The sequence below is a fragment of the Pan troglodytes genome, chromosome 8, assembly GCF_028858775.2.
Source record: "Pan troglodytes isolate AG18354 chromosome 8, NHGRI_mPanTro3-v2.0_pri, whole genome shotgun sequence".
Lineage (NCBI taxonomy): Eukaryota > Metazoa > Chordata > Mammalia > Primates > Hominidae > Pan > Pan troglodytes.
The window spans coordinates 80,349,302-80,365,607 of NC_072406.2; the positions used below are offsets into that span (position 1 = coordinate 80,349,302).

At 38.7% G+C, this 16,306-nt stretch overlaps 1 protein-coding gene across 10 annotated transcripts in view; it reads left to right on the plus strand.

Annotated features, from left to right (window-relative positions):
• Positions 1-16,306, plus strand: part of MYPN (myopalladin) — a 134,277-nt gene that overhangs the window by 41,767 nt on the left and 76,204 nt on the right. For all 10 annotated transcript variants that reach the window (XM_054660163.2, XM_054660165.2, XM_054660164.2 and 7 more), the window contains 2 exons: positions 13,346-13,521; positions 15,882-15,933. In XM_054660163.2, coding sequence (XP_054516138.1) covers positions 13,346-13,521; positions 15,882-15,933 — 228 coding nt within the window. The remainder of the gene's footprint in view (positions 1-13,345; positions 13,522-15,881; positions 15,934-16,306) is intronic.

Consider the following 16,306-nt stretch of genomic DNA (forward strand, 5'->3'; position numbering starts at 1 on the left):
AAAATTGCTGGCAGACTATGTATAACTTCAACTTTATGATAATACCAAATTGTTTTCCAAAGGAATTGTTTTGATTTACATTCCCACCGACATTGTGTAAGAGTTTTGGTTGTTCTACATCATTGCCAATATTGATACTATTGTTTGAGACCAGAAGTGTTTCAAATTTCAATTTTTATTGGATTTTGGAATATTGCATTATACTTACTGGTTGAGCATCCCAAATCTGAGAATTTCAAATCTCAGATGAGATTGGCTCTAATAAACATTTCCTTTGAGTGTTGTCAGCACTCAGAAAGTTTTAAATTTTTGTAGCATTTTGGATTACTTATTTTTGGATTTGGGATGCTCAACCCATACCAGACTTTTACATTTTTGCCAGTCTGATGGGTATGAAGTATTATCTCAAGTGGTTTTAATTTTCATTTCCGCAGTTACAAATGAGGTTGAAATTTTTTTGTTTGTTGACCTTTCAGGACTCTTGTTTTATGAAGGGCCTGTTTACATCTTTCACCCATTTTTCTATTGGATTTTTTGTTCTTTTCTTATTGATTTATAAAACTTTTGAAATATCCTGGATAGACTGGGTGTGGTAGCTCATGCCTGTAATCCCAGCACTTTGGGAGGCCGAGGCAGGCGGATCACCTGAGGTCAGGAGTTCGAGACTAGCCTGGCCAACATTGTGAAACCCCGTCTCTACTAAAAATACAAAAATTAGCCAGGCGTGGTGGCGGGCACCTGTAATCCCAGCTACTCGGGAGGCTGAGGCAGGAGAATTGCTTGAACCCGGGAGGTGGAGGTTACAGTGAGCCAAGATCATGCCATTGCACTCTAGCCTGGGTGACAAGAGTGAAACTCCCTTTCATCCTCTCGAAAAAAAAAAAAAAAAACAGCAATATCCTGGATACTACTGGATACTAGTCATATAACACGTTATGAAAATATCCTCTTCTGGTTTCATTTATTTTTCTATTTCCTCTTTTTATTTTTATTTTAGTTTAGTTTATCTTTAGATAATTAGATATTCTTAACTTTTGCTCCAAATTAATTAATTTTTTCCTTTATGATGTTGGTTTTTGTAGTTTGCATCTAGTTTAAGAAATTCTTCCTAACCTCAAAGTCATAAAGATATTCTTGTATTTTGTCTTCTAAAAATTTTGTAATTTTGTCTTTCACATTCAAGTTTTTAATCCACTTAAAGTTGATTTTTGTGTATAATGTAAAGCCAGGAACCCATTTTCATTTTTTAAGATTGGATAGCCAATTATTCTAGCACCAGTTGATGGAAAAGTGTATCTTTTCCCCACTGATCTATAGTGTCAGCTCATCATAAATTGAAATTCCATAAACGTATGGGCTTTCTCTTATTTTCCTGTGATTTATTTATCTCGTTATAATAGGCTTTTCACAGCTCTTGGTTTCCAAATTTTTCATTTTAAGGATTTTTGGCCTTTCTTGCTCTTTTGCCCTTATAATATAAATTTTGGAATCCTCTTACCAAGTTTTAAAATCTAGGCCGGGCATGGGGGTTCACGCCTGTAATCCCAGCACTTTGGGAGGCCAAGGCGGGCAGATCACTTGAGGTCAGGAGTTCGAGAGCAGCCTGGCCAACATGGTGAAACCCCGTCTCTACCAAAAATACAAAAATTAGCAGAGCATAGTGGCGGGCACCTGCAGTCTCAGTTACTTGGGAGGCTGAGGCAGGAGAATCACTTGAACTCAGGATGTGGGGGTTGCAGTGAGCCGAGATCATGTCAGTGCACTCCAGCATGGGCAACAGATCGAGACTGTGTCTCAAAAAAAAAAAAAAAAGAACAACAACAAAAAAAACTAATAAGATTTTTGGAATTGCATTGAATCTGTATATCAATTTAGGGGAATTTGACATCTTTAAAATACTGAGCTTTCATAGTCAAGGACATGGTATATTTCTCCATTTTCAAAGGTATTCTTTAATTTCTGTCACCCAGGATGGAGTGCAGTGGCACAATGATAGCTTGCTGTAATCTTGAACTCCCAGGTTCAGGTGATCCTCCTGCCTGGTTGTCCTGAGTAGCAGGGACTACAGGTGTAAGCCACTATGCCAGCCTTCATAGGCGGTATTCTTTAATTTCTTTCAAAAAAGATTTGTAATCTTTTCTCTGGGTCTTACAAATCCTTGGTTAGCTTTATGCATAGGCATCTCATTTTTAATGCTATTATTATTTTTTAATGCTATTATTAATGGCATCATTGTTAAAAATTACTTTCTATGTTTGTTATGTAATAGAAATACAATCAACTTCTATAACCTTGTTAAATTCATGAAACAATTTTCCTTTGGAGGACTTTTCCTCATTCAACAACCGCTAAATTTATGGAAATCTATCTATAGATTTTTAGGTGTGTTCTTCCTTTATAATCCTCTATTTCGTATTTCATTATTTTTGCTGTTTTGAGCTTGCTAAATCCTTTGGTACAATGTTGGACAGAAGTGTCTTTTTCTGTTCAATACATGCTCTAGTCTTATTTCTGATCTTGAAGAGAATGCTTTCTAGCTCTATAATAACATATTATGTAGGATTTTGTTGTAAGTTCTGATGTCTAAAATACTAAGATTTTTAAAAATCATGAAAGGATGTTGAATTTTTTCAAGCACTTTTTCTGCATTTATTGAGCTTATCATGTGTTTTTCCCCTTTACTCTGTTAGTATGGTAAAGAATATTGATTTTATAATGTTAAACCAATCTTGAATTCTTTGGATAAACACAATTTTGTCATAATCCACTATCTTTTCATATATTTCAAGATTTGGTTTGCTAATTTTTAAAAGGATTTTGCATTTTTGTTCAAGTACAAAATTGGCCTCAATTTTCTTTCTCATATTTTTGTCGGAAGATAATTGGCCCCAAGCCCCAATTGTGATATTTAATTAGTACAACTGGTATAGCCCTTGAGGCTGGTTATGGTTTACATCTTTCTGATTGGTAGTGGCATCCATTCTGAATCAGCAGTTAATTACTTCAAGTATCACTCCTGTCCAGACCATACTGCAAAGGAATGCCAAGATTTAAAGTTTGGGTAGATGACAAAAATCCCCTAAAGGAAATTGGCAAGGAACATCCCAAATGGTAGGGGGGATATAGGGCAGTCATAAAAAAGAAGAGTTGCTTCAAGAGGGATTAAGTAGTTGACTACAGTGAATACTAATTAGAGATCAAATAAGATGAAAACTGAAAAGTATCATTTGATTTAATAACAGGGAGGCCATAATGACCTCAGTAAGAGCAGTTTGACAGGGTGATGGGCACCAAAGGCAAATTAGAAGTAGTTTAGCAGTGAAAAGGGCATCATCATCCCAAAATGGTAGACTGAGCACATGGGCCTATCTTCTCTTCCAACACCCCAAAACCTAACTGGAAAACCATATAGAATGACATGTGTAGACCTCAAATTTTTTTTTTTTTTTTTTTTTTTTGAGATGGAGACTTGCTCTGTCACCCAGGCTGGAGTGCAGTGGCATGATCTCGGCTCACTGTAACCACCACCTTCTTGGTTCAAGCAATTCTCCTGCCTCAGCCTCCATAGTAGCTGGGATTACAGGTGCCTGCCATCATGCCCAGCTAATTTTTGTATTTTTAGTAGAGACGGGTTCTGCCATATTGGCCAAGCTAGTCTTGAACTCCTGACCTTATGCAATCCACTTGCCTCAGCCTCCCAAAGTGCTGGGGTTACAGGTGTCAGCCACCATGCCCGGCCTATAGACCTGAAATTTTAACAAATTTCTCAAAGGTAGAAAGCATATAGATGGAAGAGAGTCAAGTTTTGTGGGTCCTGAAGTGTACACAGTTTGGGAAGTCCCCTTTAAGATAAATAATGCAAATTGTAAATATGCAATTGGGTACAGGGCTTTGGAAGGGAGCCATGTAGGTGAAGAACCCTGAAGCTTCATTGGTTTCATGGTAAATCTGCCAATAAGCAGGTGGAACTTGATTGACAAGAGAACCCAAAGCCCAAATTGTATCCCAGAGAGGACTGTTGCAGCATAAGGAACTCTCTGGACATGCTCCAGGCTCAGGGACAAAAGATACAATAAGCGAGAGGGGGCCCAGGGCAGTCAGGGTGATTAATCTGGGAGCTACATTCAGAGCAGCTGTGTAGGTCAGTGCCTCCTGCTTCCCCTGCTTGGGCTGAGCCACAAGCACTGCCAATTTACACGGAAGCCAGAGCAGCCAACGTGTGCTGGACAAGCAGGGCGGCATCCCAGATAGCCAGGAGGACTGAGGAGCTACTGGGACACAGTACATGCCTACCTGAAATTACAGTCTGCTCCTCCCCAGCAATCACCAAACATATCCCCCTGTAATCAGAGCCAACCTCCACAAAAAAGCAAGATTTTCAAAAAGCTAAGAAGTCAACACCATGAGAGGCTCTAAATTGAACAAATAGAAGAACTTAATCTAAAAGAAAGAGTTAACATAGCAAACAGAAGAAGGGAAGAAATCGTTCTTCAAAATCTATAACATGCAAAAATTCAAGTACATTGAATTAACATTAACAACAAAACTAAAAAATTCAAGATGTTCGTTTGTTCATTCATTCAATAACAATTCATTCAGCACTCCCTACTAGTCTCACTACTATCAGGGACTATTCCAAATACTTGGGATTCATCAGTAAATAAAGCAAAGTTTCCTGCCATATTACATTCTAGATGAGGTGAAGGAGAACAGATAAATATTATATTTAATAAATAAGTAAATTATGTAGCAATTTAGCAATAAGTACTATCAGACAAAGAAAAAGAAGGATTTCTAGAGGAGACAATAAAAACTTTCTAGTCACCCCTCCTCAAAGTAATTTAATGTTTAAAAAAACTATTTTAGGAACTGTTTTCATCTTCACATTTATTCATCCTCTCTTTTGTTATATCTAAAATAGGATATGTGGGCCAGACATGGTGGCTCATGCCCGTAATCCCAGCACTTTGGGAGGCTGAGGCGGGTGGATCACGAAGTCAAGAGATCAAGACCATCCTGGCTAACATGGTGAAACCCTGTCTCTACTAAAAATACAAAAATTAGCTGGGCATGTTGGTGTGCTCCTGTAGTCCCAGCTACTCTGAAGGCTGAGGCAGGACAATCACTTGCACCTGGGAGGTGGAGGTTGCAGTGAGCCGAAATTGCACCACTGCACTCCAGCCTGGTGACAGAGCAAGACTCCATCTCAAAAAAATTAATTAATTAATTTAATTAAATTAAATAGGATATGTGGTAAGGGGTGGTATTGATGTCTTGGTATTAGCCACTACCTACTTATGCTTTTCTTAAGTTACCAAGAAGTTTCTGCCTGGAGGAACTCAATAAATTATTTTATTTTATTTTATTTTATTATTTTTTTTGAAACAGGTCTCACTCCTTCACCCAGGCTGGAGTACAGTGCCATGATCTTGGCTCACTGCAACCTTTGTCTCCTGGGTTCAAGTGATTCTCAAGCCTCAGCCTCCCGAGTAGCTGGGATTACAGGCACGCGCTACCATGCCTGGCTAATTTTTGTATTTTTAGTAGAGATGGAGGTTTCACCATGTTAGCCAGGCTGGTCTCAAACTCCTGACCTCAAGTGATCCACCTGCCTCAGCCTCCCAAAGTGCTGGGATCACAGGCGTGAGCCACCGTGCCCAACCAGAACCCAATAAATTTTAATAACACTTAAAACATAGACATATCCTCCCACTTACACTCCTACCCTCCCATGAGTGGAACATGGACATGAAGACTTAAGTTTACTAACTCAGTAGCAGTCAAACAGGACATACAAATTGTGTCACATAATTCAACATAACTTTATTAGACAACATTTATTATTATCTTATTGTCCGATATACTCCAGTTGCACTCTGTATATGAAGAAGAGTTACTCTGATGCTTGGAGAGAGCTGGAAATGTGAGTAAGTAAATGTACTACTTTTTGGCTGTGTTTTAGGCCCCACATTCTTCACTTAAGAGATCAAGCATTGTTAAATGAAGCTGGGCAAAGACAATTAAAGGAAAGTCCTTTTCTGGTGCACAAGCCTTCTTGAAAAAATGAAAATGAAAAAAACTTGAGGCTATAATGACCCTAGTTGAGTTATTCAGTTAACATTCATACAAGAAATATGTTTTGAGCAGCTAAAATGTACCATACACTGTGCTAGGTGTGGGATAGACAGAGGTAAACAAAACAAACGAGATAGTTTTAGCCCTTGTGTTTATTGTTCAGTAAGGAAGAGAGACACTAAAACAAATAAACCTACAAATAAATATATAATTATAAAATATATAAGGGTTCTGGAAAGGAAAAGAACAGGGTGTTAGGAGAGGGATTGGGATAGGGACTTTGGAAGGGCTGGGGCATGGTTAAAGAAAGACTCTGAGTAATCATTCTTTTAACAAGCGTTATTACTGGTGAGTCAGAATAACATTCAAATTACGTTTAGAAGTTGTTAATGTGCTAAAACAATGAGTCATAATATTTATCCAAGCCATATTTTAGAATAAATAGTAACCTCACAGCAGAATGGTGATAAACAGCCAAAAGTCCAGTTACATCTGAAAAATGTGTCTCTTCAGTGTCTTCCTTCTTTCTTCCCAGGCTTGCTAGCTAGCCAAATGAGCAGATCTGGCAAGCCGTCCTTGTGCGTGAAAGGTGGGTCCTTTTCTTTAGCCATCTGGACCTGCCCTATTTATCCCAATCATTGACTCATTTCTATTGAGCCATGAATCATGCCTGGCACCTACTGCCATTCTGTAAGTGTCATGAGGATTTGGCGTTCTAAAAACATGCCACCGGTCAGGGCATTTCTATGAAAGCATTCCCTAACATGGATGGAGGTTTGAGAGTATGGTTCCCCCTGACCCTCAAAAGTCTTCAGCATAGCAGGGTAAATTTAATACCTTTTCAGAAGCCAGCCTGATCCCTGCCTAATTTCTAAGTGGGTCATGCTGTTAAAGTCAGAGTGACGGTTACTGATTGTTTTTTTAGGCCTGCTGAGGCCATCCTGGCCATCTGAGTAAGGACAAAAACACTTCTGACAGAGAGTTTGGGCATTTGAATCATTCCATTTATCTCCTTCTGGCTATCCAATTGCTCATAGATGTTTCCACTCTCATTTTGGTAAGGACGAGAAATGTTCTCTAAATAATTTAGATAATCCTATAATGTTTGTATAATGGAAAGTATTAGTTTTGAAATAGCTATTGATATTTGTTTTATCAAGTTAATAGAGTTACATTGCTTTAAAAGCCAAGTATTATTAAAGAACAGACCATTTTCAACTCTTTTTTGCAATTTTCTGTTTATTTACCTCTAGCTTCTAAATAACATGCCAGTGGTTCAAACTTTTTATTCTCAGGATCCCTTTACAATCTTAAAAATCAGTGAGGCCCAAATGAGGTTTTATGTGAGTTGTAATATTTTATTTATTTATCATATTAGAATTTAAAACTGAAAAATATTTTAAATATTGTTTATTCATTTTTAAGTAGTAATAATAAACATGTTAACAAAAAAAATTTATAAAAAATAACTACATTTTCCAAAATGAACATAAAAACCATTTAGTGAGAAGAGTAGCATTGTTTTTCATTGTTTGCATATCTCTTTAATATCTGGCTTAATGGAAGACAGCTGGATCCTCACATTGGCTTCTGCATCCAGTTTGTTGTATTATGTTGTTTGGGTTGAAGTAAATTTTTAAAAATCCAACCTTACACAGTTATGTAGTCAGAAACAGGAGGAGTATTTTAATAGTCTTTTCAGGAAATTGTGGCTATTCTTATTTGATACCATATTAAAATTAACTAGCAGTAGTTTCTGAAAGATTTGTTGCAATGTGAAATCTGAAACCACACCAATAAACTTTTGTGCTCTGCTATACTGAAACCTACTGGTCTGTCTTGAACTTTGAATGGATAATATCACGCATTGGTCATCAGGAAAATTAGTAATGCAGATCTTCCAAAAGGTGATACATTTTATTATATAATATTTTAAAATCACATTTGTTAATATCATCACTGATTTCATTAAAAAAATTTAAGTATTGGAAAACCATAAACTTACCGTGGAGGATACAAGTTTTCCAAACTTCTAATTTTCCCTTGAAACCTCAAATTTTTTCATTCCAACAAATACTGTCAGTTTTTTTTTTTTACTTGAAATGTCAGGTTTACTTCCTTCATTTTTGAGAAAATGTCTGCTGAATACCCAAGTTTGAATAACCATAATTTGTCTATCATTTGTTCTTTCAAGTTGAAATATTGTTTCATGCATTAAGCAGCTAGTTCAACCCTTAATGTAAACATCACACAAGTGTTCTTCCATATGCAACAGATTTTTATGCTATTAGTACTTATGCTATTAATACTTCTCACTTTACCACCCAAATATTAAGAACACATGGACTCAAGGTGGAGATTAATAAAAGTAATGATTTTTACTGCTTCATCAAGGACATTTTTTGGTGAAATGGAATTTTTCTTTTTCTTTTTTCTTCTTTTTTTTTTTTTGAGATGGAGTCTCACGTCGTGCAGGCTGGGGTGCAGTGCCGCGATTTTGGCTCATTGCAACCTCTGCCTCCTGGGTTCAAGCGATTCTCCTTCCTCAGTCTCCTGAGTAGCTGGGAATACAGGTGTGCATCACCATGCCCACTAATTTTTGTATTTTTAGTAGAGGTGGGTTTTCTCCATGTTGGTCAGGCTGGTCTTGAACTCCTGACTTCAAGTGATCCACCCGCCTCAGCCTCCTAAAGTGCTGGGATTACAGGTATGAGCCACCGTGCCCGGCCTCTTTTTCTTTCTTGTTTCTTTCTTTCTTTTTTTTTTTTAATTGCAAGTGTGGTGGTAAATGCAATAACCACTAATCAGTTTTGCAACAGTGCTTTAATTTGTGTTGCTAAAGCACTAGCAATTAGACCCACTGTGGCTTTTGCACCATCAGTGTAAATGTCAATACAATGAAAAGGCAAATAATATCTTTGTATTATATAAAAATAGTTCTGTCTTCACAGAAAGTGAACCACACTTTCAGAACCACTGTGATATGCTTCTACTGCTATTGCTTGGTTTGCTGATGTTAGCCATTTCTGCTGACTTCCTATTCTGCAAGATGAAGGGTTAGCACCCTTTAAACTAGCATTCCCCTTGCTCCTTTCTTTATCACTTCATTATAATCATCACACTGTGGTTTAGGAAACTGCTTACCTTCCCGTTACTACCTAAGTATTGTTCACTACCAAGCCTGGTAGGGTAAAGTGAATGCTTCTTTGCTTGTACAACTCTTTATTTTGATCTTAAAGTTGATGACACCATTTTTTTTACATGCTTAGTTCTGTGTTTCTATTGCAAATTTGTCTTAATCCTCCAACAGATTTGTGTAACTTCTCCTAAATATTCTCTTCCATGCAGTCTTAGGTGATCCATAAGGCCCATGTTTTTCCCTAGAGAAATCCCTTTAGAAGCCCTTCTTCCTCCTGCTCCAACATGGAGCAGCTGCTGGCTCAGTCTGCAACTCAGCCTTCATTCTGGGACATTCACTAACGGCTCAGAAGAGGAGAAGTGACCTAGTGGGGAGATCTAAAAGCTCATGTTCCAAACTTGTAACCAACCTCCCTGTTTTAAGCTCTGTATCTCTTCTCCCATTGTCAGCAATCTTGTGTCTCCAAATCCCAAAACTTTCTGGGGTTCTGCTGCACAAATTGGCTTCTTCTTTGACTAATATCCCCAAGTGGGCACTTGGTTTCCACATTTCTCAAATCTCCTGGCTCCTCAACCTGCTTTCCACCTTCCAAGAGTTTTGAAGTCTTAGATCTGCTATTGTCTCCCCTTCCATTCTTTTTGTCCCTATGGTTTTGTACCTTTAAAAAATTCTTTTATTCTCACTTTAGGGGCATTTCAGGAGGGGAGTAAAGATAAACATATGTGCTCCATATGTCTTGTTTAATCGGACATCCAGTATTTGAATTTGTAACTGCACACGCTCTGAGGATTTGTTTGTACAAGCTCCTTGTGGTCTTGGTAGTTTTATGCTTTGGGATATTTATGAACCCATTTCAGCAGCTCTATGTTCTGCTGCTGCCACAACAGAAATCAAAGGTTGCCATAGAACTTGATGAAGCAAATAACAAATACTTAGAAAATATTAACTGTGAATTTTTTCCATCATTCAATCTTTCAACAAACCCATCAAACACTTATTTTCTGAGTACCTACCATGTGCCAGGGCACTATTGTAGGTGCTGACATTGTAGTGGTGAATAAGACCAATACGGTCCTCTCGTGCACTTTGCAGTCTAGTGAAGGGAGCAAACCACAATAAAATAAACAAGTATATAAGACAATTTCAGATAGTAACAAATGCTATGAAGATAACAAAAGAGGGTAATGTGCTGGAATGACTGAGGATAAGGGGGCTATATTGGGAAGAGGGTCAGGGAGGGCCTCTCTGAGAAGGCGACATTTGAGCTGAGATCTGACTCATGAGAAGGACCTATCTTTGTAAAGGTCTGGGGGAGGAGGGTTTCAGGAAGTGCCAAAATTCCAAAGTGGGGAAAAGCTTATGTGTTCACAGAATCAAAAGACCAACGTGGTTGGAACATATTGAAGGGAAGAGTGATGGGAGATGGGGTCCAGAAATCAGAGCTGGAAAGGCAAATATGGATGATGGCCCAAATAGAGGTAATAATTGAAACTATAGGATGAGATAAGATGGCCAGAGGAGAGAGAGTATATAGAAAACTGTGGTAGGCACTGTGGATGCTTGCAAGAGCATCCAAGACACTGTCCTTACCTTCAAAACATTTACAACCTAGGAAACTGGTGAGGCAAGACACATTTTCAAAATAGAAAATAGTAAAAGCGTGTATAATCAAGTATTTGCATGACATAGTATAGGTTTTTTTTTTTTAGGTGAAGTTAGAAAATGTAACAATCATTCAGAATTGATGGTAAAATATAGCTTTGTGGAGGAGGTAATATCTGAGCCAAATTTTGATGGATGACTTATATTTGTAGTAGCTGAAAGGCAGAAAAAGAGAATCTCAGACAGAAAAAACATGGGCAGAGACTTGAATGTGGGGAGGTGACCATGACATATTTATGGAATAATGAAGAATAGCTTGACTGTTGGGAAGTAAACAGGTGAGTTTTCTTCAGTGTGCTTTAGAATCTTGCCTTATAGGATGTGTGTGGTGGCTCATTCCTGTAATCCCAGCACTTTGGAAGGCCAAGGCGGATGAATCGCTTGAGCCCAGGAGTTCAAGACCAGCCTGGGAAACATAGCAAAACACGTATCTACTAAAAATACAAAAATTAGCCAGGTGTGGCAGCACGTGCCTGTGGCCCCAGCTACTTGGGAGGCTGGAGTGGGAGGATCACCTGAGCCCGGGGAGGCTGAGGCTGGAGTGAGCCATGATCATGCCACTGCACTCCAGGGCAACAGAGTGAGACCCTTCCTCCACCACCCCCCCAAAAAAAGGGCCAGGCGCAGTGGCTCATGCCTGTAATCCCAGCACTCTGGGAGGACAAGGCGGGTGGATCACGAGGTCAAGAGATCAAGACCATTCTGGTCAACATGGTGAAACCCTGTCTCTACTAAAAATACAAAAATTAGCTGGGCGTGGTGGTGTGCACCTGTAGCCCCTGCTACTCGGGAGGCTGAGGCAGGAGAATTGCTTGAACCCGGGAGGCAGAGGTTGCAGTGAGTGGAGATCGGACCACTGCACTCCAATCTGGTGACAGAGCAAGACTCTGTCTCAAAAAAAAAAAAAAAAAAGAATATTGCTGTATAAATGGTGGGAGGGAGACAGGGATTACAGCACTGAGTGGTTAGATCTAAATTACAGTAAAGATTAGCAACTGCCAAGGCTACTTAATTTTTGACACTTAGTAGTTATTATACCTCCCACTTAATTACTTTTTATTATGTTGATTAATAGTTATTATTTCAAAAAATGAAAAAATGTAAAAGGGTACACTGAGCCATCTCACTCCTATCTGTCCTTATCCATCTTGTTTCCCTTCGCCCCTAATAGCCGCTTATGATTTGCATTTTATTCTTTCCAATTTTCTTTCTGCAAATGCAAACAACACGAACATATCTTATTTCTTGCCCCCTTGTAAGGTCATTTTCACAAGTATAAGGGTGGGGTAGAACTTCCACATATCTATGGTGGGGCGACATAATGAAACCCGTAAACCCCATTTCTTATACAAGGCTAGCACCCTATATGCACTATTTTGCACCTTACTGTTAAAATTCAATTATATATCTTGGGATTCTTTCCATGTCAGTACATAGTGATCATTCTCGTCTTCTTTTTAGAGCAGCATAGTGTTCTGTTGTGTGACTGCATCAGTCCCCTGAGGATGAACGCCTGAATGGTTTACAATGTTTTGCTGCTTGAATGAGTAGCCTATACATTTGTCATTTTGTATGTATACCAGTGGATCTATAAGATAGATTCCCACAAGTGGGATTGTTGGGTCCAAGGATATTTGCATCTGTAATTCTGGCAGTATTGGCAGACTTCTTTCATAGGGTTTATGCCATTCACACTAGCAATGCGTAAGAGTGGTCAAACATTTAGACTTTTGCCAATCTTCTACGTGAAGAATGGAATTTCCATTTAATTTTAATGTCCATTTCTCTTATTATGCACCTCTACATTTTAAACATTATTTTATATAGTATTTTTGGTAAACTTTGGCCAGAAAACTAGGCTGTAATAAAAATTTCTAACTTCAAGGATATAGAATTAAAAGAAAATATCATAACCTACAGAAACATATTTAACTTGGGTTATTTGCCAGAGTTGGGCCACTCCTGGGAGAATATGACCCCTCCTCCTTACTCTGATGGCTCAAGTAACAGAACAAATTAATTTTCATTTAGTTAGGTCAGATGAAACTTAATAGAAAGAAACGAGTGTCCTCAACTGTACGAACCTGTATTATCTCTTAGATTCTCTCATATAAGCGAATGTAGCACTTAATGCATATGATAGGAATCAGAAAGTCATTTTAGGAGAAGCCAAGTTCCACATCAAAGACCCTGATCTTTGTACTTGGCTGTTCCTGCTTTCTCACCAGTTTTCTCAGTTGGACCATTCTTAACTGGAGCTACTTTCTAATTTCCTGAGTGTGGTGTCAGTATGGTTTGAATACTGCCAACTCTTCTCACTGTTACAAAAAAATAATGTTATAATGATGGAGTTTTTTGTTGTTGTTGTTCTGACTTCAAATGAAGCTCATTTAAGAGAATATCTGGAGCTGTCTATGTTATTGCCTTGCATTTGAGTCATGTCCAATGACCATATCCTTTTCCCTGCAGGTGGTACTGTGAAGGCAAGGAGCTTGAAAATTCCCCAGATATTCACATCGTCCAGGCAGGAAATCTGCACTCACTGACCATTGCGGAAGCCTTTGAAGAGGACACAGGACGCTATTCCTGCTTTGCTTCTAACATCTATGGGACAGATTCGACTTCTGCTGAGATTTATATAGAAGGTAAAACAAAATACTCTTGGAGTATGACACTTAATAGTAAGACATTTAGTTATAATAAATAAATATTTATTGAGGGCCTCCTCTACCATGCGCTCTTCTAGGCAATGAGAATACAGCAGTGAACCGAGTAGAACAAAAATACTTAGGCTCATTTACTGATAATTTACATTATATGATGGGAAAGACAGAAAATAAACAAGATAAACAAATAAAATATATGATATGATAGGTATATATAAACACTGTGAAAGATACAAAAACCAAGAAAAAGAGATAGGAATGGCATATGTATGAGTGTAGGGGGCGGAGGATTGGGGAATGAGCCACAAGGTCGTTTGAGAGAAATTTACTCTAGGCAGAAAAATCAGCAAGTGCAGTGGCCCTGAGGGTGGGAGTGTGCTTGTCTTAAGACACAGAGATGAGCCAATGTGGCCAGGGTGGAGTGAGCAAGAAAGTAACAGAAGATGAGGTTGAAAGGTAAGATGGGGTGGAAGTGGAAGGAGGGAGGTAAGCAGATCACAAAAGTCCTTGTAGGTCATTGCAAGGACTTTGGTTTTGACCCTGAGGTAGATGAGAAGTTCTGGAGCATTCTGAGCAAAGACATGACATGATCTTAGTTTTTTTGTTTTTTGTTTTGTTTTGTTTTGTTTTGTTTTTAAGATGGAGTCTCACTCTGTTGCCCAAGCTGGAGTGCAGTGACACAATCTCGGCCCACTGCAACCTCCACCTCCCGGGTTCAAGTGATTCTCGTGCCCCAGCCCCCCAAATAGCTGGGATTACAGGCATGCGCCACCACACCTGGCTAATTTTTGTATTTTTAGTAGAGATGGGGTTTCACCATGTTGGCCAGGCTGTTCTTGGACTCCTCACCTCAAGTGATCTGCCCACCTCGGCCTCCCAAAGTGCTGGGATTATAGGTGTGAGTCACTGTGCCTGGACGATCTGACGTAATAGTCACTCTGGCTGCTGTTTAAAAATATACCGCAGGGAGTCAAGGATAGATGCATGGATACCATTTGGGAACACTGGAAAGGCATTTACATTGGCATCAAGTTTATATGATTAATTTGAGGTGAAAAAAATCAACTTATGCTCCTTTGTATCTACCTATATTTGCATTCCTATTTTATCTTATCCTCTGAATTTTGTCTGCAGATCATTCTTTAGCACTTTTTTCACCAATAATACCTTATGTATGCCTTGGTTTTAGCATTTAAACATATTATTATGGTATAGATGCCCATTTATCAACTAGATTGTAAGGCCACGACTTATTTATATCTCCAATATGTACTTGTACTAGGTACTTACATAGTACCAAGTACATAGTGAGTATTTGATAAACATTTTTTGAATAAATACATGAATAGAAATGTGTTGTATGTGTATGTGTTTTTATCCTCACATTTTTGGAGTCCAATAAATACCTCCAGATTTAGCTGTTATATATCTTCGTGGAATGCACTATCTTGAGAAGTAAATGCAGGATCAAAGCTCTGCTAACAGTGCTGAGATTGGATTGCTGGGTTTTTTTTTTCTTTGTGACAAAAAGATTTTAAACACCCCCTCTGTCACAATGAAGTATGACTTGTTAATATTAGGACTGGACGGAAGAGCATCCACCTACACCTACAATGTTTGGAATCCAGTGTAATCCCTTCTTGTATTCAATCTGTGTAGGCCAAGAGCAAGAGGATTTACGAACACCAGAGAATGTCTGCAAATACTGCTCTGTTAGGCCAAAGGCATCAGCAGGTGTTTTACATATATGAACCCTTAGAAGTTGGGTCAGTTAATTTGAACAGTGCCACTAACTAGACATGTGACCTTGAGCAATTCCTTCAACTTCTTAGGGCCTATTTCCTTGTTTGTCAAGTTGGGTGTTAGTGTAGTGAATCAATGAGTTCATTTCTTTTTTTTTTTTTTTGAGACGGAGTTTTGCTTTTGTCGCCCAGGCTGGCGTGCAATGGCGCGATCTCGGCTCACAGCAACCTCCGCCTCCCGGGTTCAAGCTATTCTCCTGCCTCAGCCTCCAGAGTAGCTGGCATTACAGGCATGCACCACCATGCCCAGCTAATTTTGTATTTTTAGTAGAGATGGGGTTTCTCCATGTTGGTCAGGCTGGTCTCGAACTCCGGACCTCAGGTGATCCACCCCCCTCGGCCTCCCAAAGTGCTGAGATTACAGGTGTGAGCCACCACGCCCGGCGTTACTGAGTTCATTTCTAAGATTCTATAGGTATTCAGATATTTAGGAATCAGGTAAACAAAGTATCATCTTAAAAATCTTATGTCGTGTTTAGGAACCAATTTAAGAAATTGTCATCTTAACAATCTTATGTCTTGTTTTTATTTTTCCAGGGGTTTCTTCTTCTGACTCAGAAGGCGACCCTAACAAGGAAGAGATGAATCGGTAATTCTGATTTTCTATCTTATAGCTTTAGCATCCTCAGATCAGTTAATAGCTCAAAGAGAATGATTAATTGGTTACTAGAACTTAAGAAGGGTGGCTCCAGGGTTTGACCACAAAAATAAATAAATAAATAAATAAATAAATAAACAAACAAACAAACAAATTGAGTGGATTTGAAGAAGACCCTACTTTTGCTTAAGTCTTGCCTACAGATAAATTTGAATCTTTCCAATTTACTCCCTACAGAGGATGAGCTCCTTAAGGGCAGAAATCCCTTGTTCATGCCTACCTTGAAATGATAATTTGCTTCTAGCTTTTGTGCAGATACGAACATTCATAACCAGAGTAAATGATTCCTCTTTTACCCCCTTCC